The sequence below is a fragment of the Oncorhynchus mykiss genome, chromosome 27 (assembly GCF_057628025.1).
Source record: "Oncorhynchus mykiss isolate SJ-2025 chromosome 27, ASM5762802v1, whole genome shotgun sequence".
Lineage (NCBI taxonomy): Eukaryota > Metazoa > Chordata > Actinopteri > Salmoniformes > Salmonidae > Oncorhynchus > Oncorhynchus mykiss.
This window is the reverse complement of record NC_143048.1, coordinates 42,776,482-42,795,000: the sequence shown is the minus strand read 5'-3', so window position 1 is coordinate 42,795,000 and position 18,519 is coordinate 42,776,482. Positions and strand designations below refer to the sequence as shown.

The window sequence follows — 18,519 nt, the reverse complement described above, 5'->3', positions numbered from 1 at the left end:
TCTGTGTGTGTGTGTCTCTCCCCCCCAGCCCTTCCCACTGGTGTCGTCCTCTAGGTGGATGGTGAAGAGAGGGGAGCTCACAGCCTTCGTGGAGGAGAACGGCATCTTCTCCAAGAGGACGTCACGGCAGCAGGTCTACTTCTTCCTCTTCAACGACGTTCTCATCCTCACCAGGAAGAAGAGGTGGGTCCACAGTCTCACTAGCCAATTACAGCCAATCCCACAGTCTCCTGACCAATCACAGTCAACTCCAGTCTCAATAGCCAATCACAGCTAACTCCTACAGTCTCGCTAGCCAATCACAGTGAACTGCACATTTTCACTAGCCAATCTCAGCCAATCCCACAGATAGAGAGGGTGGTGGTGGTGATGAAGGAAAGTTTAGGTATGGTAAATATGACTATGGACAAGCTCAGATTCTCTGTAGGTCGTTGCGACAGAGTTATGAGCGGGAAACTCTGTGTTCATGTGTGTTGTCTCTCTGGTATGAGTCAAGTGTGACTTTGGAGTATGGGCCGTTTCCCAGAACACACCTCAGCACCCTGTCCCAGCATGGTGACAGTGGAGGTGTAGCCACGGGGCTCCAGTAACAGGGTGTGCCTGTTTGTTTTTATCTTTCACTTTCTCAGAAGATATTGGACCATTTCTGGCAGGCTCTACCTGGTTGATTTATTAGAGGGAAGGTACTCATGATAGCTCTTAGTAATGAAAACAAAACTACTTCAGTCAGTTCAACTGTGAGGTCAACTACTGGAACGGCCTGGCTGAACATACAAACATGTCTCTGTTGGTGTGCTCACAATCTGTGTGTGTGTGTGTGTCTGTACATGTGTCTGTGTATCAGTACTGAGCCTATGGATCTGCACATTGTCAGCAGGATCAGAAGGGAAGCTTGCTTTATCCCCCCCCCCAAAAAAAAATATTTCAGGAACATTCTGCGCTCCGTCAATACAATATGACTTCCTGGAAACCAGATGGCTCTCATTAATTCGTGGGTGTGCTTCTCATTCCCCCAAATCTCATTTTTTTCCCCATCTCCAGCTGTGTCTGAGACGGATCATTCTGCCGCTTTCTCTCTAAATGACTAAAACCTTTTTTCTTTCTGGGAATTTGATCCAAAGCAGCTCCAGTGGTTTCCAGGACTGGGACTATTTGGATACGTGTTGGTGTGGAATCGGTTCTGCTGTGGCATGTTACTATTCCTCTCTTTCTCTCTCTATCGGTTTCTCTCTTTCTATTTCTCTTTCTCTGCATGATCAGAAATAAAAGCACTGGCTAGACTAATTGGAATCTAGGTCACGGTACATTAGGCCAACCGTAGAGCAGGGAGTTAACCCTGGACTCCATGCTACTGGCCAGTCCCTCTTGGACCTCCTTTTCTCATAGCCTCGTCTAGCCAGGGTGATTCTACTGCTGTTTGACCTGGAGAGGAGATTGCTCTGATGTGCAGTTCACCTGCCCATCTACCGATGTGTATTGTTGATTAACAAACAACTGTAAGTCGCTCCAGATAAGAGGATCTGCTAAATGACATAAAATGTAACATTAAATAAATAAATTAAACAATTGTTGTGGAGAGATGCATTGCTGAGTGACACTACATACCCTACATTACTCATCTCATATGTATATACTGCACTCGATACCATCTACTGCATCTTGCCTATGCCGCACGGCCATCGCTCATCCATATATTATATGTACATATTCTTATTCATTCCTTTACAGTTGTGTGTATAAGGTAGTTGTTGTGAAATTGTTAGATTACTTGTTAGATATTACTGCACGGTCGGAACTAGAAGCACAAGCATTTTGCTGCACTCGCATTAACATCTGCTAACCACGTGTATGTGACCAATAAAATTTGATTTGATTCTCTGTTCAGGAAAACCCTAGACCCACAGGAACACTTGTGTAATGACTCACCACTACTACACAGCAGCTGGCCTCTCCTCTTCTCCCCACCCTCTCCTCTTCTCCCCTTCCTCTCCTCTTCTCCCCTTTCTCACCCTTTCCTCCTCTTCCTCTCCTCACCCTCCTCACCCTCTTCTCCCCTTCCTCACCCTCTCCTCCTCTTCCTCCCCTTCTCACCCTCCTCTCCCTCACCCTCCTCTTCCTCTCCTCTTCATCTCCTCCTCTTCTCTATCCTCACCCTCCTCTTCCTCTCCTCTTCTCTATCCTCACCCTCTTCCTCTCCTCCTCTACTCTATCCTCACCCTCCTCTTCCTCTTCTCTATCCTCACCCTTTTCCTCTCCTCTTCATCTCCTCTTCTCTATCCTCACCCTCTTCCTCTCCTCTTTTCTCTCACCTTTCCTTCCCCCTCTGCTTTTCTCCCTCTGTCTTCTCTCTTCCAAGCTTAGTCTTCCATCTTTGTTTGTTTGAGCTCTGTGGGTCTGACATTTATTGACAATTTCGATACCTTCTGGAAACAAAGCTCGTATTATAAGGAGGATGGGATCCACCCAAATCATGTGGGTTCATGGATCCTTTCACAGCATTATAAGGAGGATGGGATCCACCCAAATCATGTGGGTTCCTGGATCCTTTCACAGCATTATAAGGAGGATGGGATCCACCCAAATCATTTGGGTTCCTGGATCCTTTCACAGCATTATAAGGAGGATGGGATCCACCCAAATCATTTGGGTTCATGGATCCTTTCACAGCATTATAAGGAGGATGGGATCCACCCAAATCACGTGGGTTCCTGGATCCTTTCACAGCATTATAAGGCTGCGTTGAGACAATGACAATGTAAGTTCTCCCAGGGGCGTTGGAAGACCGACTCTTCCCAGTAAAGCAATGAAAACAGTCAAGCATCCCAGAAACATGTTTAAAAATAGCCCACGTTCCTGTAAAGATTAGAGAGGATCTCATGTTAAATAGTGTTGAGGTAATATGACTACAGGTTCATCTGCCTCACCTGATAATGTGTGAAATGCTTGATAATGTATGCGATAATTTTCCGTATGCGAATATTTTCTGTGTGATTTTAAATATTGACTGGCCTACTCAATGAAAAAGCTTTTAAACTGTAACCAGTGCCTGCAACCTGGTTCACGTCATCAGTCTACCTACCAGGGTCTACCTGGCAGGAACTAATGGGGAGACATAATAAATACCTCAGTATTCCTACTTAGCACCAGGACATTCTTCTCTCTGTCTGTCTCTCGCTCTCTCTTTCTCTCTCATATATATTCAAATCCTGGGGGTTTTATTGGCTTGGGAAACGTATGTTTACATCGAAGAAAGATAAATAGACAGGAAATAAACATATATATTTTTTTAACAGTAATCATTACACTCACATTAAAAAATAATAATAATATAGACATTTAAAATATGACATTATTGGCTATGTACACTGTGTGCAAAATGTTGAAATAAACAGATAAATATATATTTATAATGGTGTTTGTTCTCCACTGGTTACCCTTTTCTTGTGGGAACAGGTCACACATCTTGCTGCTGTGATGGCCCTACAACTTCAGTCTGCCAACAGATGACACTCTTCCTCTCGCTCTCTGTCTCTCATTCTCCCTCTCGCTCTCTGTCTCTCATTCTCCCTCTCGCTCTCTCTCTCTCATTCTCCCTCTCGCTCTCTCTCTCATTCTCCCGCTCGCTCTCTGTCTCTCATTCTCCCTCTCGCTCTCTCTCTCATTCTCCCGCTCGCTCTCTGTCTCTCATTCTCCCTCTCGCTCTCTGTCTCCCTCTCGCTCTCTGTCTCCCTCTCGCTCTCATTCTCCCTCTCGCTCTCTGTCTCTCATTCTCCCTCTCGCTCTCTCTCTCTCATTCTCCCTCTCGCTCTCTCTCTCTCATTCTCCCTCTCGCTCTCTCTCTCTCATTCTCCCTCTCGCTCTCTCTCTCATTCTCCCTCTCGCTCTCTGTCTCTCATTCTCCCTCTCGCTCGCTCTCTCTCTCATTCTCCCTCTCGCTCTCTGTCTCTCATTCTCCCTCTCGCTCTCTGTCTCTCCTTCTCCCTCCCTCTCGCTCTCTGTCTCTCTCTCTCTCCCCCTCAGTGAGGACAGCTACACAGTGATAGACTATGCTCTGAGGGGCCAAATTTGGGTGGGACCCTGCCAGGCCGAGGATGTCAACCTATCACCCGTCAGAAGCACCGCTGGAATGCTGACATCACGGCAGCCTGGGGCCAGCCACCTCTTCCGCCTGCGTTTCCGTAGCAACCACTCCGGAGACAAGGTGCCCATGGTCCTGGGGGTGGAGCGAATGTAAGTGTCACCTTCTACTGTGCAACACTTGACCCGTATCTGTGTGTTTCTTTCTATCACTCTCACCGTGCTAGGTCCTATCTGTGATCTCGCTCTGAGCTGGGTCCTCTCTATCTCTCTCTGAGCTGGGTCCTCTCTATCTCTCTGAGCTGGGTCCTCTCTATCTCTCTGAGCTGGGTCCTCTCTATCTCTCTGAGCAGGGTCCTCTCCATCTCTCTCTGAGCTGGGTCCTCTCCATCTCTCTTTGAGCTGGGTCCTCTCCATCTCTCTTTGAGCTGGGTCCTCTCTATCTCTCTCTGAGCTGGGTCCTCTCTATCTCTCTCTGAGCTGGGTCCTTTCTATCTCTCTGAGCTGGGTCCTCTCTATCTCTCTCTGAGCTGGGTCCTTTCTATCTCTCTGAGCTGGGTCCTCTCTATCTCTCTGAGCTGGGTCCTCTCTATCTCTCTGAGCTGGGTCCTCTCTATCTCTCTGAGCAGGGTCCTCTCCATCTCTCTCTGAGCTGGGTCCTCTCCATCTCTCTCTGAGCTGGGTCCTCTCCATCTCTCTCTGAGCTGGGTCCTCTCCATCTCTCTCTGAGCTGGGTCCTCTCCATCTCTCTCTGAGCTGGGTCCTCTCCATCTCTCTCTGAGCTGGGTCCTCTCTATCTCTCTCTGAGCTGGCTCCTCTCTATCTCTCTCTGAGCTGGCTCCTCTCTATCTCTCTCTGAGCTGGCTCCTCTCTATCTCTCTCTGAGCTGGCTCCTCTCTATCTCTCTCTGAGCTGGCTCCTCTCTATCTCTCTCTGAGCTGGCTCCTCTCTATCTCTCTCTGAGCTGGGGCCTCTCTATCTCTCTCTGAGCTGGGGCCTCTCTATCTCTCTCTGAGCTGGCTCCTCTCTATCTCTCTCTGAGCTGGCTCCTCTCTATCTCTCTCTGAGCTGGGGCCTCTCTATCTCTCTCTGAACGGGGCCTCTCTATCTCTCTCTGAGCTGGCTCCTCTCTATCTCTCTCTGAGCTGGGGCCTCTCTATCTCTCTCTGAGCTGGCTCCTCTCTATCTCTCTCTGAGCTGGCTCCTCTCTATCTCTCTCTGAGCTGGCTCCTCTCTATCTCTCTCTGAGCTGGGGCCTCTCTATCTCTCTCTGAACGGGGCCTCTCTATCTCTCTCTGAGCTGGCTCCTCTCTATCTCTCTCTGAGCTGGGGCCTCTCTATCTCTCTCTGAACGGGGCCTCTATCTCTCTCTGAGCGGGGTCCTCTCTTTCAATTCAGTTCAATTCAATTCAAGGGGCTTTATTGGCATGGGAAACATGTGTTATCATTGCCAAAGCAAGTGAAGTAGATAATATACACAAGTTAAATAAAAATGAACAGTAAACATTACACATACAGAAGTTTCAAAACAATAAAGACATTACAAATGTCATATTATATATATATATATATATTTATACAGTGTTGTAACAATGTACAAATGGTTAAAGTACACAAGGGAAAATAAATAAGCATAAATATGGGTTGTATTTACAATGGTGTTTGTCTTTCTCTCTCTCTCTCTGAGCTGGGTCCTATCTGGGTCCTCTCTCTCTCTGAGCTGGGTCCTATCTGGGTCCTCTCTCTCTCTCTCTCTCTGAGCTGGGTCCTCTCTCTCTCTCTCTCTCTGAGCTGGGTCCTATCTGGGTCCTCTCTCTCTCTCTCTCTGAGCTGGGTCCTATATGGGTCCTCTCTCTCTCTCTCTGAGCTGGGTCCTATCTGGGTCCTCTCTCTCTCTCTCTCTGAGCTGGGTCCTATCTGGGTCCTCTCTCTCTCTCTCTGAGCTGGGTCCTATCTGGGTCCTCTCTCTCTCTCTCTGAGCTGGGTCCTCTCCATCTCTCTCTGAGCTGGGTCCTATCTGGGTCCTCTCTCTCTCTCTCTGAGCTGGGTCCTATCTGGGTCCTCTCTCTCTCTGAGCTGGGTCCTATCTGGGTCCTCTCTCTCTCTCTCTCTCTGAGCTGGGTCCTCTCTCTCTCTCTCTCTCTGAGCTGGGTCCTATCTGGGTCCTCTCTCTCTCTCTCTCTGAGCTGGGTCCTATATGGGTCCTCTCTCTCTCTCTCTGAGCTGGGTCCTATCTGGGTCCTCTCTCTCTCTCTCTCTGAGCTGGGTCCTATCTGGGTCCTCTCTCTCTCTCTCTGAGCTGGGTCCTATCTGGGTCCTCTCTCTCTCTCTCTGAGCTGGGTCCTCTCCATCTCTCTCTGAGCTGGGTCCTATCTGGGTCCTCTCTCTCTCTCTCTGAGCTGGGTCCTCTCTCTCTCTCTCTCTGAGCTGGGTCCTATCTGGGTCCTCTCTCTCTCTCTCTGAGCTGGGTCCTATCTGGGTCATCTCTCTCTCTCTCTCTGAGCTGGGTCCTCTCTCTCTCTCTCTCTGAGCTGGGTCCTATCTGGGTCCTCTCTCTCTCTGAGCTGGGTCCTCTCTCTCTCTCTGAGCTGGGTCCTCTCTCTCTCTCTCTCTCTGAGCTGGGTCCTATCTGGGTCCTCTCTCTCTCTGAGCTGGGTCCTCTCTCTCTCTCTCTGAGCTGGGTCCTATCTGGGTCCTCTCTCTCTCTGAGCTGGGTCCTATCTGGGTCCTCTCTCTCTCTGAGCTGGGTCCTCTCTCTCTCTCTCTGAGCTGGGTCCTATCTGGGTCCTCTCTCTCTCTGAGCTGGGTCCTATCTGGGTCCTCTCTCTCTCTGAGCTGGGTCCTATCTGGGTCCTCTCTCTCTCTCTGAGCTGGGTCCTCTCTCTCTCTCTCTGAGCTGGGTCCTATCTGAGTCCTCTCTCTCTCTGAGCTGGGTCCTATTTGGGTCCTCTCTCTCTCTCTCTGAGCTGGGTCCTATCTGGGTCCTCTCTCTCTCTCTCTGAACTGGGTCCTATCTGGGTCCTCTCTCTCTCTCTGAGCTGGGTCCTCTCTCTCTCGCTCTCTGAGCTGGGTCCTATCTGGGTCCTCTCTCTCTCTGAGCTGGGTCCTATCTGGGTCCTCTCTCTCTCTCTGAGCTGGGTCCTCTCTCTCTCTCTCTCTCTCTGAGCTGGGTCCTATCTGGGTCCTCTCTCTCTCTGAGCTGGGTCCTATCTGGGTCCTCTCTCTCTCTGAGCTGGGTCCTATCTGGGTCCTCTCTCTCTCTGAGCTGGGTCCTATCTGGGTCCTCTCTCTCTCTCTCTGAGCTGGGTCCTCTCCATCTCTCTCTGAGCTGGGTCCTATCTGGGTCCTCTCTCTCTCTCTCTGAGCTGGGTCCTCTCTCTCTCTCTCTGAGCTGGGTCCTATCTGGGTCCTCTCTCTCTCTCTCTGAGCTGGGTCCTATCTGGGTCCTCTCTCTCTCTCTCTGAGCTGGGTCCTCTCTCTCTCTCTCTGAGCTGGGTCCTATCTGGGTCCTCTCTCTCTGAGCTGGGTCCTCTCTCTCTCTCTCTCTGAGCTGGGTCCTCTCTCTCTCTCTCTCTCTCTCTCTGAGCTGGGTCCTATCTGGGTCCTCTCTCTCTATGAGCTGGGTCCTATCTGGGTCCTCTCTCTCTCAGAGCTGGGTCCTATCTGGGTCCTCTCTCTCTCTCTCTGAGCTGGGTCCTATCTGGGTCCTCTCTCTCTCTCTCTGAGCTGGGTCCTATCTGGGTCCTCTCTCTCTCTGAGCTGGGTCCTATCTGGATCCTCTCTCTCTCTGAGCTGGGTCCTATCTGGGTCCTCTCTCTCTCTGAGCTGGGTCCTATCTGGGTCCTCTCTCTCTCTGAGCTGGGTCCTATCTGGGTCCTCTCTCTCTCTCTCTGAGCTGGGTCCTCTCCATCTCTCTCTGAGCTGGGTCCTATCTGGGTCCTCTCTCTCTCTCTCTGAGCTGGGTCCTCTCTCTCTCTCTCTGAGCTGGGTCCTATCTGGGTCCTCTCTCTCTCTCTCTGAGCTGGGTCCTATCTGGGTCCTCTCTCTCTCTCTCTGAGCTGGGTCCTATCTGGGTCCTCTCTCTCTGAGCTGGGTCCTCTCTCTCTCTCTCTCTGAGCTGGGTCCTCTCTCTCTCTCTCTCTCTCTCTCTGAGCTGGGTCCTATCTGGGTTCTCTCTCTCTCTGAGCTGGGTCCTATCTGGGTCCTCTCTCTCTCTGAGCTGGGTCCTCTCTCTCTCTCTCTCTCTCTGAGCTGGGTCCTATCTGGGTCCTCTCTCTCTATGAGCTGGGTCCTATCTGGGTCCTCTCTCTCTCAGAGCTGGGTCCTATCTGGGTCCTCTCTCTCTCTCTCTGAGCTGGGTCCTATCTGGGTCCTCTCTCTCTCTCTCTGAGCTGGGTCCTATCTGGGTCCTCTCTCTCTCTGAGCTGGGTCCTATCTGGATCCTCTCTCTCTCTGAGCTGGGTACTATCTGGGTCCTCTCTCTCTCTGAGCTGGGTCCTCTCTCTCTCTCTCTGAGCTGGGTCCTATCTGGGTCCTCTCTCTCTCTGAGCTGGGTCCTATCTGGGTCCTCTCTCTCTCTCTCTGAGCTGGGTCCTATCTGGGTCCTCTCTCTCTCTCTGAGCTGGGTCCTCTCCATCTCTCTCTGAGCTGGGTCCTATCTGGGTCCTCTCTCTCTCTCTCTGAGCTGGGTCCTCTCTCTCTCTCTCTGAGCTGGGTCCTATCTGGGTCCTCTCTCTCTCTCTCTGAGCTGGGTCCTCTCTCTCTCTCTCTCTGAGCTGGGTCCTCTCTCTCTCTCTCTCTCTCTCTCTCTCTGAGCTGGGTCCTATCTGGGTCCTCTCTCTCTCTGAGCTGGGTCCTCTCTCTCTCTCTCTCTCTGAGCTGGGTCCTATCTGGGTCCTCTCTCTCTATGAGCTGGGTCCTATCTGGGTCCACTCTCTCTCAGAGCTGGGTCCTATCTGGGTCCTCTCTCTCTCTCTGTGAGCTGGGTCCTATCTGGGTCCTCTCTCTCTCTCTCTGAGCTGGGTCCTATCCGGGTCCTCTCTCTCTCTGAGCTGGGTCCTATCTGGATCCTCTCTCTCTCTGAGCTGGGTCCTATCTGGGTCCTCTCTCTCTCTGAGCTGGGTCCTATCTGGGTCCTTAATGATCTGTCTCTTTTCTTCATTGTTTCCTATTCACTGAATACTTCTGTCAGTTGGGTCTAATATGGGATGATCTGGGTGTGTGTGTCCCATCAGGAACAGGTTTCTTTATATACAGTTGAAGTCAGAAGTTTTATACAGTTGGAGTCATGAACTCTTTTTTTCAACCACTCCACAAATGTCTTGTTAACAAACTATAGTTTTGGCAAGTTGGTTATGACATCTACTTTGTGTATGACACTACAGACAGATTATTTCACTGTATCACAATTCCAGTGGGTCAGAGGTTTACATACACTAAGTTGCCTGTGCCTTTTAAACAGCTTGGAAAATTCCAGAAAATAATGTAATGGCTTTAGAAGCTTCTGATAGGCTAATTGACATCATTGGAGTCATTTGGAGGTGTATCTGTGGATGTATTTCAAGGCCTACCTTCAAACTCAGTGCCTCTTTGCTTGACATCATGGAAAAATCAAAAGAAATCAGCCAAGACCTCAGAAAAAAATTGTAGACCTCCACAAGTCTGGTTCATCCTTGGGAGCAATTTCCAAACGCCTGAAGGTACCACATTCATCTGTACAAACATCTGTACAAACAACAGTACGCAAGTATAAACACCATGGGACCACGCAGCCATCATGCCACTCAGGAAGGAGATGCGTTCTGTCTCCTAGAGATGAACGTTCTTTGGTGCGAAAAGTAGAAATCAATCCCAGAACAACAGCAAAGGACCTTGTGAAGATGCTGGAGGAAACAGGTACAAAAGTATCTATATCCACAGTAAAACGAGTCCTATATCGACATAACCTGAAAGGCCGCTCAGCAAGGAAGAAGCCACTGCTCCAAAACCGCCATAAAAAAGCCAGACTACGTTTTGCAACTGCACATGGGGACAAAGATCGTACTTTTTGAAGAAATGTCCTCTGGTCTGATGAAACAAAAATAGAACTGTTTGGCAATAACGACCATCGTTATGATTGGAGGAAAAAGGGGGAGGCTTACAAGCTGAAGAATACCATCCCAACCGTGAAGCACGGGGGTGGCAGCATCATGTTGTGGGGGTGCTTTGCTGCAGGAGGGACTGGTGCACTTCACAAAATAGATGGCATCATGAGGACGTAAAATTATGTGGATATATTGAAGCAACATCTCAAGACATCAGTCAGGAAGTTAAAGCTTGGTCAATGACCCCAAGCATACTTCCAAAGTTGTGGCAAAATAAGTCAAGGTATTGGAGTGGCCATCACAAAGCACTGACCTCAATCCTATAGAAAATATGTTGGAAGAACTGAAAAGGCGTGTACGAGCAAGGAGGCCTACAAACCTGACTCAGTTACACCAGCTCTGTCAAGAGGAATGGGCCAAAATTTACCCAACTTATTGTGGAAAGCTTGTGGAAGGCTACCCAAAACGTTTGACCCAAGTTAAATAATTTAAAGGCAATGCTACCAAATACTAATTGAGAGTATATAAACGTTTGACCCACTGGGAATGTGATGAAAGAAATAAAAGCTGAAATAAATCATTCTCTCTACTATTATTCTGACATTTCACATCCTTAAAATAATGTGGTGATCCTAACTGAACAAGACAGGGAATTTTTACTAGTATTAAATGTCAGAAATGTTGATCAACTGAGTTTAAATGTATTTGGTTAAGGTGTATGTACACTTCCGACTTCAACTGTATCTCCCTCAGTGAATACATCTAATGGGATGGGCGTTTTCAATCCCACAATGCCTTGATTGTGTTTTTGTGTGTGTGAATCATTTTCCCCTCAGCATACACTGGCTGTATAGGGAATCATTTTCCCCTCAGAAAACACTGGCTGTATAGGGAATCATTTTCCCCTCAGCATACACTGGCTGTATAGGGAATCATTTTCCCCTCAGCATACACTGGCTGTATAGGGAATCATTTTCCCCTCCCCTATACTGGCTGTATAGGGAATAATTTTCCCCTCCCCTATACTGGCTGTATAGGGAATCATTTTCCCCTCCCCTATACTGGCTGTATAGGGAATCATTTTCCCCTCCCCTATACTGGCTGTAAAGGGAATCATTTTCCCTTCAGCAAACACTGGCTGTATAGGGAATCATTTTCCCCTCAGAAAACACTGGCTGTATAGGGAATCATTTTCCCCTCAGAAAACACTGGCTGTATAGGGAATCATTTTCCAGTGATGTAGCAGCCTATTTTGGGCAGTAGTTTTATCACCCAGACCCATTGTATAATTTAAGATAGTAGCTGGGGGCCTCTGTATGGTCATGGAGAATGCAGTGAGTTCCAAGTGTAACAGAGGAAATGTAAGATTTGTATCTGCATATAGACACTTCCACTCTACTGAAGTTGAGTCATCTTTTAAGTCATTTTTTATTTGTGAACTTTGTCTCTCTCAATTCAAGAGGCTTTATTGTCATGGGGAACACATGTTTACTTTGCCAAAGCACGTGAAATAAACAATAAACTAAAGTGAAACAAACAGTAAAAGGTGGACAGTGAACATTGCACTCACAGAAGTTCCAAAATAATAATACAGTCATATTATATATATATATAGTAAATATGAGTCTCTAATATGGTCATACATTGGGCAGGAGGTTAGGAAGTGCAGCTCAGTTTCCACCTCATTTTGTGGGCAGTGAGCACATAGCCTGTCTTCTCTTGAGAGCCAGGTCTGCCTACGGTGGCCTTTCTCAATAGCAAGGCTATGCTCACTGAGTCTGTACATAGTCAAAGCTTTCCTTAAGTTTGGGTCAGTCACAGTGGTCAGGTATTCTGCCGCTGTGTACTCTCTGTTTAGGGCCAAATAGCATTCTAGTTTACTCTGTTTTTTTGTTAATTATTTCCAATGTGTCAAGTAATTATCTTTTTGTTTTCTCATGATTTGGTTGGGTCTAATTGTGCTGCTGTCCTGGGGCTCTGTGGGGTGTGTTTGTGAACAAAGCCCCAGGACCAGCTTGCTTAGGGGACTCTTCTCCAGGTTCATCTCTCTGTAGGTGATGGCTTTGTTATGGAAGGTTTGGGAATCGCTTCCTTTTAGGTGGTTGTAGAATTTAACGGCTCTTTTCTGGATTTTGATAATTAGTGGGTATCGGCCTAATTCTGCTCTGCATGCATTATTTGGTGTTCTACGTTGTACACGGAGGATATTTTTGCAGAATTCTGCATGCAGAGTCTCAATTTGGTGTTTGTCACATTTTGTGAATTCTTGGTTGGCTCTATGACTGAATTCTTGGTTGGCTCTATGACTGAATTCTTGGTTGGCTCTATGACTGAATTCTTGGTTGGCTCTATGACTGAATTTTTTGGTTGGCTCTATGACTGAATTCTTGGTTGGCTCTATGACTGATTTCTTGGTTGGCTCTATGACTGAATTCTTGGTTGGCATTATTTTGGTCTTACTGAGATTTACTGTCAGGGCCCAGGTCTCACAGAATCTGTGCAGAATATCTAGGTGCTGCTGTAGGCCCTCCTTGGTTGGCGACAGAAGCACCAGATCATCAGCAAACAGACATTTGACTTCAGATTCTAATAGTGTTAGGCTGGTTGATATGTATGCTGTCTGTCCATCCATCCGCCCGTCCGTCCGTCCGTCCGTCCGCCCGCCCGCCCGTCCGTCCGTCCGTCCGTCCGTCTCACTGGCCACTTCCTTTGTCAGCGAATAGGGAGTGCTTACATGCAGGTGTACATACACCACACACATAAGGCCAGATCTCCCTCATTCCTCTGTTTAGGTTAACCTCTTTTTCTAAACACATTCTCTACAGATCCTAGCATAAACATAACATTATCTTCATCTACTCTGAGTCCAATAGGTATCCATAACAACTAGAATGCCTTGCAGACTCTGTCTGTATCCAGCGTCTTGTGTGACTGACTGGAGGGCTTTTCCAGGCTATATGCTTGCTACCACATGCCATGCCCTGACTCATGCTGCCCAGTCAGCTGCATTAACCTGGCTCCCCCTCTCCCTGAGTGTCTCTTCACAGAGGCCTGCCTGCCTGCTTGCAGTGTGTGTGTGTGTCTGTTTGGAAAGCCCCCAGATTTCCCCCTCTAAGAGCGTGGGTCAGGACCCCTGCTGTAATGTAATGACTTAATAATAGTGTTGTGTGTGTGTGTGAGAGACAGCAGTTGCCCCTCACTCACTGTAGTAGCCTAGGGAATGATCTGGACTAGCGAGTCCCCGGCAACCAGCCATTGTTACATTGGTTGCCTAGCAGGAAACCTGTTGTTGAGTTGGCATGTTCCCACGATTCACACACTAACCCCCTCGTTCCCCTTCATCCCTCTCTCGTCTCGCCGCTCTTCTCTCTCTCCTCACCCCCCCGTTATCCTGTCCTCTATGTTGTCGACCAGAACAGAGAGAGAGAGAGAGAGAGAGAGAGAGAGGGAGAGAGTACTTTACATATAGAACAGTCCATATTGAGCACAGGAAGCCCTCATTCATGCTTGTCTCTACCTGTGTGTGTCAGCCTCAACCACACACAGAGAGAGCTTGAGGGTCTGTGCATCCCTTTCCACACATGAAATCATGGGTGCACACATGATGCCTGTGTGTGTTCCAACAGGAATTTATTAATTTATTTAACCTTGTTTTAACTAGGCAAGTCGGTAAAGAAGAAAATCTTATTTACAATGACGGCCTCCCCCCGGCCAAACCCACACGACCCTGGACCAATGGTGTTCCGCCCTATGGGACTCCCAATTACAGCCGGATGTGATGCAACCTGGATTCAAACCAGGGACTGTAGTGACGCCTCTTGCACATCTGCGATACTCGGGAGCCCTGTGTGTGTGTGTGTTGGTGCCTTTACTAATAAACGAGAGTGTATTAATCGTCCTGATACCTCAGCTGGCATGTTTTATGGTGGGAACGCTGCTCGACGTGTGTGTGTGTGTGTGTGTCCAAATGCCAAGACCAGCAGTGAACAGATGTCATTCCCACATGTCTCCCTTCGACTCAGACAGCCACACAAACATTCAGTCACTCAGAGACACACACCGGTCTTCTCTCCTGTCCTCCAGTGTGTCATGACTCAGTACAGGTTCTCCTGAGGGCAACCAGGGAACCAACCCTGTGTATCTCCCTCAGTCCCTGAACACGAGTTAACACACCATCACAGTTTACATTCACTGTGACCCGGATGGATAAGAGTGTATTTGTGGTCACATCGACCACCTGGGACCGTGGAGAATGTCCTGAATGATAGTTGTGGTGCTATTGAGCCTCCGACAGGGAAATGACCACAGGACCACAGGACACGGACCACAGGACACGGACCACAGGACACGGACCACAGGACACAGACCACAGGACCACAGGACACGGACCACAGGACCACAGGACACGGACCACAGGACACGGACCACAGGACACGGACCAAAGGACACGGACCACAGGACACGGACCACAGGACCACAGGACACGGACCACAGGACACGGACCACAGGACCACAGGACACGGACCACAGGACCACAGGACCACAGGACACGGACCACAGGACACGGACCACAGGACCACAGGACACAGGACCACAGGACCACAGGACACGGACCACAGGACCACAGGACACGGACCACAGGACACGGACCACAGGACCACAGGACACGGACCACAGGACCACAGGACACGGACCACAGGACACGGACCACAGGACACGGACCACAGGACACGGACCACAGGACACGGACCACAGGACCACAGGACACGGACCACAGGACACGGACCACAGGACCACAGGACACGGACCACAGGACACGGACCACAGGACCACAGGACACGGACCACAGGACACGGACCACAGGACACGGACCACAGGACACGGACCACAGGACACGGACCACAGGACACAGGACACAGGACCACAGGACACGTAGCAGGTGACCTCACCAGGGTGATAACGGTAGAGACGACCCCTACGTAACAGGTGACCTCACTAGGGTGATAACGGTAGAGACGACCCCTACGTAGCAGATGACCTCACCAGGGTGACAACGGTAGAGACTAACTCTACGTAGCAGATGACCTCACCAGGGTGACAACGGTAGAGACTAACTCTACGTAGCAGGTGACCTCACCAGGGTGACAACGGTAGAGACGACCCCTACGTAGCAGATGACCTCACCAGGGTGATAACGGTAGAGACGACCCCTACGTAGCAGATGACCTCACCAGGGTGACAACGGTAGAGACGACCCCTACGTAGCAGATGACCTCACCAGGGTGATAACGGTAGAGACGACCCCTACGTAACAGGTGACCTCACTAGGGTGATAACGGTAGAGACGACCCCTACGTAGCAGATGACCTCACCAGGGTGACAACGGTAGAGACTAACTCTACGTAGCAGATGACCTCACCAGGGTGACAACGGTAGAGACTAACTCTACGTAGCAGGTGACCTCACCAGGGTGACAACGGTAGAGACGACCCCTACGTAGCAGATGACCTCACCAGGGTGATAACGGTAGAGACGACCCCTACGTAGCAGATGACCTCACCAGGGTGACAACGGTAGAGACGACCCCTACGTAGCAGATGACCTCACCAGGGTGATAACGGTAGAGACGACCCCTACGTAACAGGTGACCTCACTAGGGTGATAACGGTAGAGACGACCCCTACGTAGCAGATGACCTCACCAGGGTGATAACGGTAGAGACGACCCCTACGTAGCAGATGACCTCACCAGGGTGATAACGGTAGAGACTAACTCTACGTAGCAGATGACTTCACCAGGGTGACAACGGTAGAGACGACCCCTACGTAGCAGATGGCCTCACCAGGGTGATAACGGTAGAGACGACCCCTACGTAACAGGTGACCTCACCAGGGTGATAACGGTAGAGACGACCCCTACGTAACAGGTGACCTCACCAGGGTGATAACGGTAGAGACGACCCCTAAGTAACAGGTGACCTCACTAGGGTGACAACGGTAGAGACGACCCCTACGTAACAGGTGACCTCACCAGGGTGATAACGGTAGAGACGACCCCTACGTAACAGGTGACCTCACCAGGGTGATAACGGTAGAGACGACCCCTACGTAACAGGTGACCTCACCAGGGTGATAACGGTAGAGACGACCCCTACGTAACAGGTGACCTCACTAGGGTGATAACGGTAGAGACGACCCTTACATTCTGTATTTGAACACCATTTTTTAGAGAGGCGTTAAAACTGTGCAGGGGAAATAGTCTATTAATTACACCGTTTTTACCAACTATTGAGTTACATTAATTGTGAACGATTATTCAGGCTATATGAGCAGATTTATAGAATGCTGAGACATGAAATTGCTGTCCTGGACAGTTAGGGGCTGACACTGTGTTTTTGGGGAGGGGGGTGATTCCCGGAATAAGCTGGAACAGAACTGGAATGGGAAACAGAATAATGGAATGATGGAAGTCTGATTCATGGAGCTCTTTGTTCAGATTCTCCACACAGACTCCATTCACTCTGCCTGGTCTGACCTGTGGTGGGTTCTGGGTCAGTATCTCTGAGTCTGTTGGTGCAACCCAAAGTGCACCCTTTTCCCTACATACAGCACTACGTTTCACCATAGTCCTTTGAAGCCTGGTTAAAGTCAACGCAGGGAATATGGTGCACTTTGTGCCGCAGGCTCTGAGTCAACTGGTCCTGGCTGGCTGTGAAGGGGTGAGATAGAGACTGGTCCTGGCTGGCTGTGAAGGGGTGAGACAGAGACTGGTCCTGGCTGGCTGTGAAGGGGTGAGATAGAGACTGGTCCTGGCTGGCTGTGAAGGGTGAGATAGAGACTGGTCCTGGCTGGCTGTGAAGGGTGAGATAGAGACTGGTCCTGGCTGGCTGTGAAGGGTGAGATAGAGACTGGTCCTGGCTGGCTGTGAAGGGTGAGATAGAGACTGGTCCTGGCTGGCTGTGAAGGGTGAGATAGAGACTGGTCCTGGCTGGCTGTGAAGGGTGAGATAGAGACTGGTCCTGGCTGGCTGTGAAGGGTGAGACAGAGACTGGTCCTGGCTGGCTGTGAAGGGTGAGATAGAGACTGGTCCTGGCTGGCTGTGAAGGGGCGAGATAGAGACTGGTCCTGGCTGGCTGTGAAGGGGTGCGATAGAGACTGGTCCTGGCTGGCTGTGAAGGGTGAGATAGAGACTGGTCCTGGCTGGCTGTGAAGGGTGAGACAGAGACTGGTCCTGGCTGGCTGTGAAGGGTGAGATAGAGACTGGTCCTGGCTGGCTGTGAAGGGGTGAGATAGAGACTGGTCCTGGCTGGCTGTGAAGGGGTGAGACAGAGACTGGTCCTGGCTGGCTGTGAAGGGGTGAGACAGAGACTGGTCCTGGCTGGCTGTGAAGGGGTGAGATAGAGACTGGTCCTGGCTGGCTGTGAAGGGTTGAGACAGAGACTGGTCCTGGCTGGCTGTGAAGGGGTGAGATAGAGACTGGTCCTGGCTGGCTGTGAAGGGGTGAGATAGAGACTGGTCCTGGCTGGCTGTGAAGGGGTGAGATAGAGACTGGTCCTGGCTGGCTGTGAAGGGGTGAGACAGAGACTGGTCCTGGCTGGCTGTGAAGGGGTGAGATAGAGACTGGTCCTGGCTGGCTGTGAAGGGATGAGACAGAGACTGGTCCTGGCTGGCTGTGAAGGGATGAGATAGAGACTGGTCCTGGCTGGCTGTGAATGGGTGAGACAGAGACTGGTCCTGGCTGGCTGTGAAGGGGTGAGATAGAGACTGGTCCTGGCTGGCTGTGAAGGGTGAGATAGAGACTGGTCCTGGCTGGCTGTGAAGGGTGAGATAGAGACTGGTCCTGGCTGGCTGTGAAGGGTGAGATAGAGACTGGTCCTGGCTGGCTGTGAAGGGTGAGATAGAGACTGGTCCTGGCTGGCTGTGAAGGGTGAGATAGAGACTGGTCCTGGCTGGCTGTGAAGGGTGAGATAGAGACTGGTCCTGGCTGGCTGTGAAGGGTGAGACAGAGACTGGTCCTGGCTGGCTGTGAAGGGTGAGATAGAGACTGGTCCTGGCTGGCTGTGAAGGGGCGAGATAGAGACTGGTCCTGGCTGGCTGTGAAGGGGTGCGATAGAGACTGGTCCTGGCTGGCTGTGAAGGGTGAGATAGAGACTGGTCCTGGCTGGCTGTGAAGGGTGAGACAGAGACTGGTCCTGGCTGGCTGTGAAGGGTGAGATAGAGACTGGTCCTGGCTGGCTGTGAAGGGGTGAGATAGAGACTGGTCCTGGCTGGCTGTGAAGGGGTGAGACAGAGACTGGTCCTGGCTGGCTGTGAAGGGGTGAGACAGAGACTGGTCCTGGCTGGCTGTGAAGGGGTGAGAT

The 18,519-nt window shown here is 50.2% G+C and overlaps 1 protein-coding gene across 2 annotated transcripts in view; it reads left to right on the top strand.

The window, feature by feature from the left end:
- Positions 1–18,519, top strand: part of LOC118944786 (rho guanine nucleotide exchange factor 26) — a 76,054-nt gene that overhangs the window by 46,236 nt on the left and 11,299 nt on the right. For both annotated transcript variants that reach the window (XM_036965864.2, XM_036965863.2), the window contains exons 11-12: positions 29–183; positions 4,021–4,230. In XM_036965864.2, the coding sequence (XP_036821759.2) occupies positions 29–183; positions 4,021–4,230 (365 nt within the window). The remainder of the gene's footprint in view (positions 1–28; positions 184–4,020; positions 4,231–18,519) is intronic.